The sequence below is a fragment of the Egretta garzetta genome, unplaced genomic scaffold (genome assembly GCF_000687185.1).
Source record: "Egretta garzetta isolate BGI_Z169 unplaced genomic scaffold, ASM68718v1 scaffold197, whole genome shotgun sequence".
NCBI lineage: Eukaryota > Metazoa > Chordata > Aves > Pelecaniformes > Ardeidae > Egretta > Egretta garzetta.
The window spans coordinates 955,827-969,246 of NW_009260274.1; the positions used below are offsets into that span (position 1 = coordinate 955,827).

At 38.2% G+C, this 13,420-nt stretch overlaps 1 protein-coding gene across 1 annotated transcript in view; it reads right to left on the bottom strand.

Annotated features, from left to right (window-relative positions):
• Positions 1-10,857: 10,857 nt before the first annotated feature.
• CXCR4 (C-X-C motif chemokine receptor 4) overlaps positions 10,858-13,420 on the bottom strand; it is a 72,136-nt gene continuing 69,573 nt past the window's right edge. The window contains exon 5 of the mRNA XM_009642469.2: positions 10,858-12,433. Within this exon, the coding sequence (XP_009640764.1) occupies positions 11,372-12,433 (1,062 nt within the window). The 3' untranslated portion in view covers positions 10,858-11,371. The remainder of the gene's footprint in view (positions 12,434-13,420) is intronic.

The following is a 13,420-nucleotide window of genomic DNA, read 5'->3' on the forward strand; positions in this document are numbered from 1 at the left end:
TTTTTATTCAGGATTGCTTTTTGAAAAAGCAAGAGTTCTTTTGCATGCATGTCACTATGGGCCCTACTCAGGCAAAGGCGACTATTTGATGCTCTTGGCACATGTCTACTTCTCTGGTTTCCTTGGATATACTGCTATATGCAGCCTCATTTGGAAGAGATCATACCTTTTCAGTAGTGAGAATGGCACAGTTTATGACCTTGCATACTTGCCTATAAACTACTTTTTTCTATTGCAAAGTTGTAACTTAAATCATAATTCAGAACTGTGGATCTCTACTGAGGGATCTCTAGAGGAAAAAAAAAATATTGTGGAGAGAAGGCTCTACACTTTCAAGAAGATCAACTGTAACCCTTCCCTTATTGAGATAAAAGACTACATTTTGTACCTAGCTGAGAAAAAGAAATAACCTTTGTACAGGCAGTAGGCTCCACTTTCTAGGGAATGTTAGGAAAAATAATTTTTTATTATATAGTGGAATGACAACCAGCTAGAGAAGCAAGTTTTAGAAGGGTTCCAATTCAAAAGTACAGACCAGGAGATAAATGAAATTGAAGTTTTCCTATCAAAATATAAGATTACAACCCAAAGCATAATCAGTTGGCTTTGTGTGTGTAAGCCTGCGTGCTTGTGTGTATGAATGAAGAAGACAGAAAATACATCTTTCCAGAAGAATGTGCTTACTTGAGGCCTTGCCTACAAAATTTATACCAATTAAACAAAATCTAGGTAGATATACTGCTGTAATTTTCTGTAATATTGACAGTCTCAGAAACAGCTTAGGAGAAGAGAGAATTAACCTTTAGACTGTGAAATCCTTAAACAGTGAAAGCCATCCGCTAAAAAGTTACGAAGGCATAAAGTGTAACCTTGTTAATTCAAAGACAAAAGGGATCCATTCATACATTCAGTCTTGTGTTCTTTGTATAAGCATTATCCTCATCTCTAGGGAAGCAAAGACTTTGAAGAATATACATGCTATATTCATGTTTATCTAATTAATTTATGGAGAGAGTCCTAACTCAGCAGACAGTTTTTGTACATAAAAGTCAAAGGTCCTAACATATGTCAGCCTTCTTACACAGACATTTGATAGCTAATAAATAATTAAACATTGGATTAAGCAAAGCTCCGCAGAAAATAATTTGTCCTATTTAATGTTTGGGAAGGTACTTGTTTTTGACAAACAAAAATAATTTAGATACAACGATGATTTTAATAAGGCAAGGTGAGTTTGTTGACAAGATTCACTTTGGAGGCTGTGTCAATTTATGTTAAGTCAGTGCAAAATCACACTGGGATATTGAATACATTAACCATTTTCCACTTTGCGCCCACTGACTTGTAAATCTTGAATTACTAGCTTTTTACTCCAGATGGTTTTATCAATTGCCTATTCTGGATGGAATAAGATCTTTAAAAAATGTTAGGACAGCATAAGCTCTCCAGTTACGTGGTCTTCTCAGCAACTTTAAATTAGAAGTGAAACCATCATATACTGTATATGAAGATACCTGCAGTTCAAAAACAATAGAAGTGTGGCTGAAGTGTGGCTATGGCAGCATGTATTTCTCATCCTTTCCAAGTTGTAAACAATTAACTCTTTCTTTTCCATAAACCCTGACTGTTTATTGTAATGTAATGGAACAAATACAAAGCATCTGGAAAGAAAATAATTATAATTAAATTAGTCTTTCCAATTAGAGAAAATGGTGGGCCTCTCCCTTGATTTAGAGTTATAATAATAATTTGTAATCTGATTTTAAAGGGGCTTATGGTTGCATTCATAAAACTGGGAGACATTAGGATTGACATGACCTCTTAGGTATCTAAAGAAATTATACGCCTACAGAGGTAAGAATATATCATTAAGTCCTGAGCTGACAGCATTTTTTTATTTCTACTGACCTTTGGTTGGATTAAGTCCAGTCATCAGAAAATAATTCATTTCAAGCAGATGAGAGTTATCATCAGGTTTTGATGATTCAGGATTAAGTGTACCTCAGTGGCCTAAGAGCGAGTTAGGATGAGCTGTCCATTCGTTTACGGAGTTTGTGAAAAGAGTAAGGAGGAAAGCACGTTGTAGCTGTATTATTTCTGGTGTAGAGCTTGAATTACTGGTGTATGAGTATCATCTACAGCTCTATTTTGTTAATGTGGGGCAGAGTTCTGGTGTTCTAGACTCCACTTACCGACAGCTACATTTACAAGACAAATTTACATTTCTAGAAATGATGTGGACACTTAAATCTAAACATAAATCTTAAAAAGCTTTTGTTGATTTCTAACAGACCTAAGTACCTAAATATCTACTGCTGCTAATGCATAGAACCATTTCAGACTTGATAGTGTCAAACTACAAAGTATGATCTGCCTAATCCCCAGCAGCAGTCATCGACAAAGCACTTCTCAGCTTTTTCTAAAGGACAGTGCTTTCTCCTATAGGTGCTTTTTAAAATGCACACTATACAAAACATTGAAGAGCAGGAGGAGGAGCCCTCTTGCAAAAAAACCCATCCCTTGTCAAGGGAAATCAGTGCAAAAGCTCGGGTTTCCTTGCAGTCTAAGAGAGTGCACTCTCTCCTGGGAGGGTGCTTAATCACCACGCTATTGTATTTGGTGGGGTGCTTCTGTCTTGTCAGTCCTTTTGAAAATGTTTAACTTTGCATAAATAAATATTCACTGAGTCAGAGAGAGACTAATTCTATAGCCCAGTGGTTGGGACAGTCAGGATGGATAAAGGGACAGGTAATCACAGGCTGCGTTTATTTCTGAACTCAGTTAATACCACCAAACTGTACCACTGTCAGCTCAGTCAGCATAACCTCAGCATTTCAACACTATATTCCAGTTCAAGTACATTGCTCCTTCATTTTTCTTGCAGGACATGGCTTACATAGAGGACATAATGGGCCCCAGTTTGGCCAGCAGCTGAAAGAGTATGTGTAGAGTAAAGTGTGTGGTACTAAGAACAGAGGATTTTAAAATGGAATGCCTTTAGAAACTGAAAGTATTCTAAAGAGATACAAAAATCTTTGTTCTGATTTTTAATTGTTACTGAAACTCGTGAATGAATGAACAGGATCTCTTTCAAACACCTCGGTAGCAGAGTGGTTCTTAAATATCACTGGCAAAGGATCTTGTATCCTTCATCTGTCACAGTTTTTATTACAGAGTCCTCACAAAGTGCTTGATGATGGGGCAAAGTTTCTTTATAATCCCTCCATATTAGCTTGTAGGAAGAAGCAAGAATGAGTGGATTCAAGGACTGGTGGCTCTGTTGGCTGTTTATTCTCTGGCTGAAGTATGGTTAGACTGTTGGATTGGTGTGCATGACGCTGAATATTCATGTGGTTGCCAGGCTCTTCCCTTCATTGCAGAGTATTGAAAGAGTCATGCAGCTCCACACATTCAGACTGCACAATCTGAGCATATTTAGTTTGGCTTCGACATAACTGGGCGACTACATTTCTTCAGTGGAACTAAGTTTGCATTTGAGGCAAAATGTTTTTTCCTAAGCAGACAATTTCTTCTTTCCTTAGTTGATAGGTAATTATAAGGAGAGTCACAGCATAATACTTAAACTAAATGTTTTGTTGTTTCTTTTTAATAGGAAGCTGTGTTAAAATTTAGTGGTTATTACATAGGAGAAAATCTGCTCTCTACTTTTCAAGGATTCTGCTTTTTAAAGTTGTACAAACATCCATCACATTCAAAAAGTCCTGTGGACTATATATATGAATGTAAATTTACAGTGTGTCTTAACAAATAGTCACATTAAATCTGATGAAGAATATAGATTATAATCAAGAACATGATTAATCACGCTATTACAGATCTCTCTAGTTTAAAATACCGCTATTCAAGACCTCTTTCTTGAGCCTTGTTTCAGGGAAAAGTCCTCTGCAGGACCATGGTCATGTAGTCAACAGGTAGTCACATTTTAGTTGTGGAGGAAGCAGGGCTCACTTCCCTTAAAGAGGGACATCTATTCTCTCCATACCTTTTCAACCTCTTACCCTCTTCTTGAGAACTGGTTTATGTTTGTTTAACCGTTTGGCTGCTTGCTTAAGGAAGTTTTGACAAGATAGCTAAACCAGTCTAACAGCTTGCTGCTCCCAAAAGACAGGGTCCTACTTCTTTGCTCCCCCCAGAGCTCCCAGGTGGGTGATTGCACCCTCACTCTGGCAATTGCTCCGGCTTTTGACTTCTTAGTGAGCCAATTCAGTTCACTATGCTGGCTGGAATCTATTTACTTTATTTTGTTGGTTCATTTTCTGTGGCTGATGAGCTACACAAATACAGGGAGCCAAATTCGGAGCTCATTGCTGCTGAAAAAAAAAGTGCAAAAAAGTCTGTGTTATAACTTTTCTTTCTCTGCTGAGCCATGTGCCTGACTGCTTGTTTTTTTACCTTGGATGTAGTCAGCCTTCTTTCTGAGCTGGCTAACTTAATTAAAATGGTATAAAATAAATTAGCAAAAAAATAGATACTGTCTATCTGTTTAGTCAGTTCAGTCTGCTCAAAAGAAGTGTGACATTCAATGGATAATGCACAGCAGGAAGCAGGTCCACAGGACTAAGAATCAGAGAGTATTGAAGATATCAAATGAAAGGATTAGAAGAGGAAGGGAGTAGAGAGAGGGAGAGAGGGAGGCTGAAGACCTTCCCGGCAGAGGAAGTCAGACTGCTTCAAATTCCTGTGAAACTCCAATCTTCAAGCGCTGAACTGGCTGCCAAGGAGTCACATGAGCAACAGAGGTTGAGGGGTATGCATAGTTAAGAGCAAAGGAGAGAAGAAAGGGGACTGTGAGGTGTGAGACTATTCTTTTTGGTCCTGCTGATTAGTAGATCCGCTCAGTTGCCTTGTGTCAGTGTGTTATTGGAGCCCAGTTGCATGCAGGGTAGCACTGATAAACAATTACCACGATGGGATTGGGGAGAAAGAGAGCAAGCAAAGGGGGGTGTGGGACATGACCTGAAAGGCCATGGAAAGGAAGGTAGTAAATACTAACGTGTAAGGGAGGGCAGGAACTCATTGCTGTCAAGTTAAATCTCACATGAAACCATGCCCTTGTACAATAATCCCTTCTTCCCTTTTATTCATCGTAGAGACTCTAGCTTCTCTTACGGATGCCTTCCTGCACTGAGTTCCAACAGTGCACTTAACACTTGTATAAGAGATGTAATTCCTCCCACAAAGAGCAGGAATAATAGATTTCAGGCTTGCAATAAACCTAATATTGACAAGACATGTCTATTGCTGTCATGTTAAAACATGTCTCAAAAACCCTTGCCAAAGATTTGAGAGACAGAGCTGATCTGTCGTCTATTGCTGTCACGTTAAATCATGTCTCAAAACCCCTTACTTGCCAAAGATTTGAGAGACAGAGCTGATCTGTGGAAACTGAGGTCCCAGTTCCATCTTCTACTATCAAGCCTACCAACATTTCTCTCTTTGGTGAACTCATATAGACAGACTTGGCAGAATGAGTATTTCTAAAGATATTTTAAATATTAGATATTTTTCCTAAGGAAAAGAAAGCAAATTATTAGCCTAAGAGGGGGCAGTATTGAGAAGGAGTAACCATAAGAGAGGTGGCAATTGGGGTGTCCAATACAAGACTGAGTCATCGTGGAAGGAGAATTGAGGAAAGATGTTCTATTCTAACTTTTCAGGTTTATTTTGTCCGTTGAGGAGTGTCACGCTCACTTTTGGCAAGGTGATGCATTAGGAATATTACTGGTGATACTTATCCAGTGTTACTGTAGCCTTGCAGAGTGCATCAGTAGTGAGAGCAAGTTTACAGACAGCCCATGTTCTTGTAGCTGTGTTGGCATCAGTGATGACACTGGCAAACAGGTAACGGGCCCCCTCAGCTTTTCTTACCCAGACCTCTCTTTGGGAGATCTGCTGGATTACAGAGTGCTGGATAGGAGAGAACCAAGAAAGTAAACAACTGTGTGCTGTGATTGCACTTTAAGAAACTTGAGAATAAAACCAAGCTTTGAGTTAAACTTTTCATACGATATAGAAGTAATTTATCTTTTGGCTAAAGAAAAGCAGATGTTGGAAGGGAAATGCATGTGAGAAGACACAGAAACTGTTGTGAAGGCTGTATTTTTTAACTGAACAGTTTCTCTTTACTTTTTCTTACTTGTCCAGGATATTGTGTGTAGTCTTAACAGAACAGAGCCATTAAAAATTCTATAAAGGTATATTTTTAAAGGAAAAGTCAAGTAGAATAGAAACTGTGAGAAGAGAAAGGATAGTAGAAACAAAAGGCAGCATCAACATCAAAAAAATCCAAACCAAACCCAAACCCAAACAAAAGTCAAAGAACTCTTCACAATGTAACACTTGAAAAAAATCCCTCAGAATTCCTACTCTAGTTTGACATGTTTGTGTGGTGAGAATTTGTTCCTGGTGTAAATTTCAAAAGATATTTTAAATGTTGACCTATTTCTTTCAAAAACTATGCCACTGAAGAGAAATTACTGTCAGGCTGTTGATAGCTGGGTATGCAAAGCTTGCGTGCCTTCAGTAGGAGAAGACCATTTTGCTGAAAATGTATTTTGGTTATGTTCAGCAGAACAATTCCACCTGCTCCATACTGAAAGATTTAATTTCTTGTAGATCTCTGACTGCAGCTGAAATCAGAGGAACTTGTAATCTTCATTGGTAATTGATTTGAGCTATAACAGTATACACTTTAGGAAGCATAATTCTTTAGGTACCCTGCTGTCTCTGAATTCAGTGGGAGTTTGCCCATCCTTTTAAGAATATAGTAATTTTAATCAATACCTGCTACATCTGTAATGAATCCTGATGCCTCTGAAGTCAGTAGTAACTGTGCAGGAGCCTGGATCACTTGTATCAACAATTGAAAATGGTGCCTATAATCTACATTGATATATATATGTAGATACATTCATGTTAAAAGTATATATAAATAAACACAAAGCATGCTTAAAATCAACTGCTATTAAAATATGTTTTCAAAAACAATAGGAATAGCATTGTTTTATTGTATGTCCTGTTAGAAATAGAATGGTGGGAAGATAGTAACAGAGTTGATGTTAAAACAAATGATCTTTAAACTTCATCCTGTTAAAGATGAAAGATTTTCAGAGAAAATCAAGAGTGACAGAATATTTATTGCCTAAAGAGAAAAGATTTTAAGAAATCTGTGCCTTCTTTTTAAGAAATAATCCCAGTGCTTATGTAATTTCAATTGGCATGTGATTTATGGCTGTGAAAAAGAGTCTGTATAGCTCTTTCAAAACATAAAGTGAGGGAGTGGCATCCTTTGAGCAAAAACTCTGGTGCCCTATCTGCTTAAGTGTTTCCTAAGTTTCAGCACTATGAGAATATGAGAATACTCCATTGTTAGGGGATTTTGGAGGCATGCCTGGATCAAGGAAGTACTTCCTCGTTATGCTGTTTCCTTTCCCAAACAATATAAAAAATGGCCTTTTCAACCAAACATCTAGAGGTGGTCACTTTGTACATTGTCCAGCTAGAGCTCAACCATCGCAAGATAGGCCATTCACTTGTATGAATGGCTCCATGTTATTACTGCTACTTCCTTTTTATTTTCGTGGTGATTTTGTTTTGATTTATGTATATGCATAGAAGTTGAACCCCCTGTGTAATGATTGTGTCATAAGACTAGCCAAGAAAAAACAAGAAACTCCACCTTAGTCACTGCATACATCAGCTCTGACACCCTCGCCACCACCACTTATCTTTCCGCATGGTCCTCTAATGTGGGCTCTGTACAACCTGTTTAGAGAGAGTAAAAATATACCATACAAATAATGGATTATAGTGTAATCTTATCCCACTGCTTTAAGTATTCTATTCCAATACTGTGCTTTAAGTATTCTAATCCAACCAGCATTTCAGAGGAAGCAAAAGTACGTTCACGTCCATGTTCTGTTCTCGGTTTAGCCTTGCATGATCCAAAGGATTTCTAACTAATCTTAAGCACTCAAAACGTGTGCATTATAGTATTAGGTGAATATCCGTGTTTTAGTCCAGCATTGCTGTTAGCACATTGTAACAACCATGGCAAAATACTTAGTGACTGAATTCTGTGGATAGAGTCTTTGTAAATACATAATAAATCTTTTAAATTACCATGTAACATTTTTAACTGGTTTGTAACCAATACTTACCAGTACTCACATTTGTTTTCTGTTCTGTATCTTGAGTTGTATGTTTGAAATTACTTGGGCACAACTATTATTCTATGACATCAAGAAAATGCTGAGCCTATGCACTGTGTATGTCTTGAAGAATGTCATTATGATTATTCTGTATACTAGAGAGGAATAATTTGGAAAAAGACTTGGAAAGTCTCATTGAAAACTTTGGAAATGTGGACTTGTCCAATCTGTAAATTACAAAATTAGGTCTATCCACCTTTGTCACTGCATTTACGGGGACTACTTTGGGTTCACAAAGAGGTAAAAAAGTCACAGTCTCAACAAAAATCAGCTTAAAGGTGATTTTGCTTTAAACGGGAATAAATTCATATTTTTTACCAACATAGTATATTTGGAATAGCTCAGTGGCTTTGAGAGAAATTTGCCTGATTTTCTCTGACTTACTCAGAGGTAAAAGGACAGAACTGGATTCATAATTCCTTACTATGTTTCCTCATGACAACTTCCTTCAATTTGCAAATATTTGCTCTGTAAACAGTACAAATGTTTGTTATATTCATATTTATAGATATAGAAAGTTATTTAAAACTAAATACATGTGCTTTTGATGCATTTTCCTCACTGGAGCAAAACCCCAATGATCTTGCAACTCCTTTTCAAGATGTTCTTCTGTCCATAGTTTCACTAATTCTATTTAAAACCACAGCACTTTTGTAAAACTAATGTAGCTCTCATCCCTCTGGGGCATGGGTTATGTTTTAATTTTGCTAATTTATTTTCTACACAAATGCTTTTTGTTGTTCAGTGTCCTTTTAGAGGTCTTTGGCACTAACATAGACTGCTGAGTTTATTCTGTCTTGCACCCTCTTTTCTGCTAACTCTGTTTGAGGTAACAGTTGGCTGACGGAAGTATAATGGGAATAATCTAAATTAATGCTAGAGGGCTCTAAACATTTCCTCAACAAATAAGCAGCAACGTGTTGATAGCCAGTAAGTATTTTATAAGTGCAATTAAATCACAGTGATTGATTGGGCTGGGGTGAAAATGAGAATCATTTAGAACAACGAATTCTTCACGGGGAAACCCTCACTAAATTAAGAAAACACACAAACGAGCAACGAAAATAAACCATTTAAGAAGTTCTGCTCCTATACCACGTTTTCCTCATTTCTCAACTCTGTTAACAAGGAACAACTTGATGAAAGTGAGACCTTTTGTTTCTTGAGGATGCATCTTTTCTGTTCTTAATTCATGTTAAGTGAAGATACACATTAGAGTTAGCTGATCCAAAAGTTTAGCTGCTAAAAGGGGGGACATACTTACTCTTTTATCTCACTTTTCTCTCCCTGTGCCTGGCTCCAGCTTACAAGGTCTTGCACTTTTGTAGTGCTTGTTGGATTCCTCACTGAACTCATTCAATTCACTAAATTGCTGGAAAATTATTTTTTTTCTGCTGGCTTAGTTTTGTGCTGGTTCAGCAAACTGAATCAGCTCAACATAGAATCAGATGACTACTACCGTCATTGCAAAGGAAAAAGTGTGCAGGATGCAGCCAAGGTTGCAGCCTCCTGACTGGAGAGGAGGGAAGTTGAAAACAGAAAGGTCTTCTATATATGAAAATATCTAAATTAAAACATGCAATTTAATGTATAGTTTAGCGTAGTGGTACATGCTCCACAAAATCACTAGGCTGCTGTGCTTATGAAAACATCTTCTTTGTGGGTAATATCATGTTGCTTGTTTCAGTTGTATGACTAGTAGGTATCGTTTATTTTTTTGCTTTTTTGAGTTCCAAACTGTTAATTATTTATAGATCAGTAACAGTTGTTTGTTTTTTTAATGTAGGAACAGACAGATATTCTCAATGACTGTCCTCTTGGGTATTCATTACTTTTGAATGCACTCTACTAACATCAAGATAAAAGTTATAACTTAGAGAAGTAAGATTTCAACAATAATTATTCAAAATTCTATAGTCTGGCTGATTCCTACTAAAAAATATTTTTAAGAAGAGCTTGTACACATTCTGGATTTTTAAAAAGAACGTTAAGATTCTATATTATCTTAAGAAAATCTGGATGTAGACAGGATAGGGAAAGCTCCACAGAGAAACAACACTTACCTTCCACAAAGGAGATACACCGATAACTTCATTTCTAGTCCAAATACAATGTCAAATAGCAAAATGGCTTTGATTCAACTACTTGTGATTACTACTAACATGTGAAACTAAATTTAGAAGAACAGCAAAAGGCAGAAGAAATGTAGGGTTGACTTTATACGCATGGTATAATGGTTAGTCACATGCGGTAATCTTAGTTTGACTCCTAAGAGGCTGTAAACTTTAGCAATTGCTTAAATAGATCGGGTTTCACTGGTAGATATTTTGCCCTCAAAAAGTTCTTTCTTTAAAGTGATAGTTTTAAGTCATTCTAAAGATAATGTTAACTGCAGTAAATGTATTCTGGCGAAAAAAACCAAATGACTTAGAACTCAGAGGTGTCAAGTGAATAATCAATATGTACTGAAACTCATTTTCCTGCTTTTCATACAAGAACCATGCAATTTTCAAAGAAATTATTGTGCACTGAGAATTGTAAATAAAAGCATTGATTAAAACATTTAACCAGAAATAAAAATACCACTCAAAATAACTTTTTGTCGTATACTTTTATTTACCTCAAACAGAAAATTTTGCAAACCATCAATTACTGAGAATGGGGAAAAAACCCCTAGGATATAACAGAGGAGGCTTTGGTTATAAGTGCCATTTCTACAGCAGAGTTAAGCTATTGTAAACCAAACATCTTGTAGTCAGGTAAAAATCTCCAGCCAAATTTTTAAGAATTTAACAGCAACACTGAAAACATTTACATATAAACAACAGAGAAATATTTTCTAAACTTTTTTTAACAGTCACTTTGCTACAATCCAGAAGCGTTTAGTTCACATATCTATACATACAGACAAGCACTAAAACTTGTGAACTAACCACTTGTCCACAGGACCTGCCTAGACAGTTTGTCATCAATACCAAAGTTTTTTTATATAAATAAGTCAATTAAACTTCACAGAGACTAAAAGAAACCATATAAAATTCCAACTGTAAATAAATCTGTACATTATGGTCAGTCTTGTTTTTCTGAAACCTTGCGCAACTTTAAAGTGTCTGTTTATAAAACGATGGCAAGGAGCAGCGTTAGCTGGAGTGGAAACTGGAAGACTCGGACTCTGTAGAAACAGAAGAATGTCCCCCACGTTTGCTTTTTGAAAGAATCTTGAGGCTTGATCCTCTGCTAACTGATGTCAAGGCATTTTGTGCTGATGTTTTGAATTTGGCACCCAGGAAGGCGTACAGAATGGGATTCAGGCAACAGTGGAAGAATGCCAGAGCTTCGGTAATGGAGATCCACTTATGCACGATCGTCTCCAAGCTGCAACGATGCCTGATGACTCCGAGCAAGATGAACGTGTCAATGCTGATGCCGATATAATATGGCAGCCAGCAGGCAAAGAAGGCAAGGATGAGGATGACCGTTGTCTTCAAGGCTTTGCGCTTCTGGTGGCCTTTTGAATGTGACAGCTTAGATATTATAATACAGTAGCAAGTCAGGATTATTAGACCAGGCAAGACAAGTCCCACCAAGATATGCTGAAATCTGAAAGAAATCAGCCAGTTTTCATGAGGGTACATGCGATCACATAGGTACTTTCCTTCTACTTCACTAGTACTGGCAAAAATTATATCGGGCACTGTCAAAAGCACAGCTGGTAGCCATACGCCTATATACACCACCTTCTCAGCCAGCAGCTTTCGTGGTCGCTGGCTGTTGGTAGCATGGACTATTGCCAGGTAACGATCTAAACTTATAAAGGCCAAAATCAAGACACTGCTATAGAGGTTGACTGTGTAAATGACATGAACCGCCTTACACAGAACATTCCCAAAGTACCAGCTTATGGCCGCATCCACAGACCAGAAAGGCAAGGTGATGACGAAAAGGAGGTCAGCCACGGAGAGGTGCAGCCTGTATTTATCAGTCATGCTTCTTTGCTTCTTCTGGTAGCCCATAACAACAATAACCAATCCATTGCCGATTATTCCCGTTAGGAAGATGATGGAGTAGATTGTTGGCAAGAAGATCCGGTTGAAGTCGGCATTCTCATGCTGAAAGCATGGCTCTCCGTAGTCTCCATAGTCACCTGAACCAACCTCATCCGTGCCATTATCAGAAAATTCAATGATTAACCCGGAGGACAGCTAGAAAAAAGAAAAGAAAATAGATGTTAGCTCCTCTGCAAAAGCTCACTCTATATGACAGTATGTTAAGAGTTGCCTGAACGGTCTCCATCATCACAGATAGGCAAACTTCTTGAAAACCAGATGGAAAAAGTTTTTAAATGTATATAATATACAGCAAATAAGAACAAGTGAAAAAACTTCCTTTGTCTTTCTCTAAGGGGTAAGATCTTGTAACTAAGGACAGGGGATGAAAGGGAAAAGAAAGATCATGGCTATTCCCAGAAATATTGTTGGTTCTGGACACTTCAGTGCTCTAACCAGATGCATCCTAGGAATGGAAGAGGCCAGAAGTGCTGGATGCAAGAGGTTAGTCTGCACAGAATACTACCCATATTTAACTCTTGCAACAGAGAGCTTTAAAAAAAAAAAAAATTACACTTAGACAGTAATTCTGCTGCTCCAAAGTCCCTTCTCATGGAGCGGATGGGGTCAAGGAGAAATAGTGAAGGTACCCTTGGCTGATGTAATCAAGAATAAATAATAGCAAGAATTCCCTGCTGAGAAGCAATTGACAGTTCCACAGACAGAGGCAAAAAACAACAAAAAAACCACCAAACCCAAAGCCCCATAAAGAAAAGGAAGAGGTGACCTTAAGCAGGGGAACTCAAGCCCCAGGGAGGGTCATCGCCAACAGGCTCGTTCCCCTCCCCTCGCCCCCCACCCTTTGCGGTGGCGGGGCCGCGGGTGAGGCTGGCGGCCGGGCTGCTGCACCAAGTACGGCAGTGGAAAAAGGAAGCGAAATTCTGGTGAGGGCATGAAAGCACATCAGGAAACCACCAACGGTTTTGGCCACCACGCTGCGATGCAAGGCAAGGCGGGCGTGTGCCACCTGGCTATATACAATTCCTCAGGTTTTCAAATCTTGGTTTTCGTGCCCTGTTGCGCCACCAGCCCCCGACCTCCCCGCGGGTTGCGCCCTGGGGGTCCCGCAGCGCGGCGCGCACG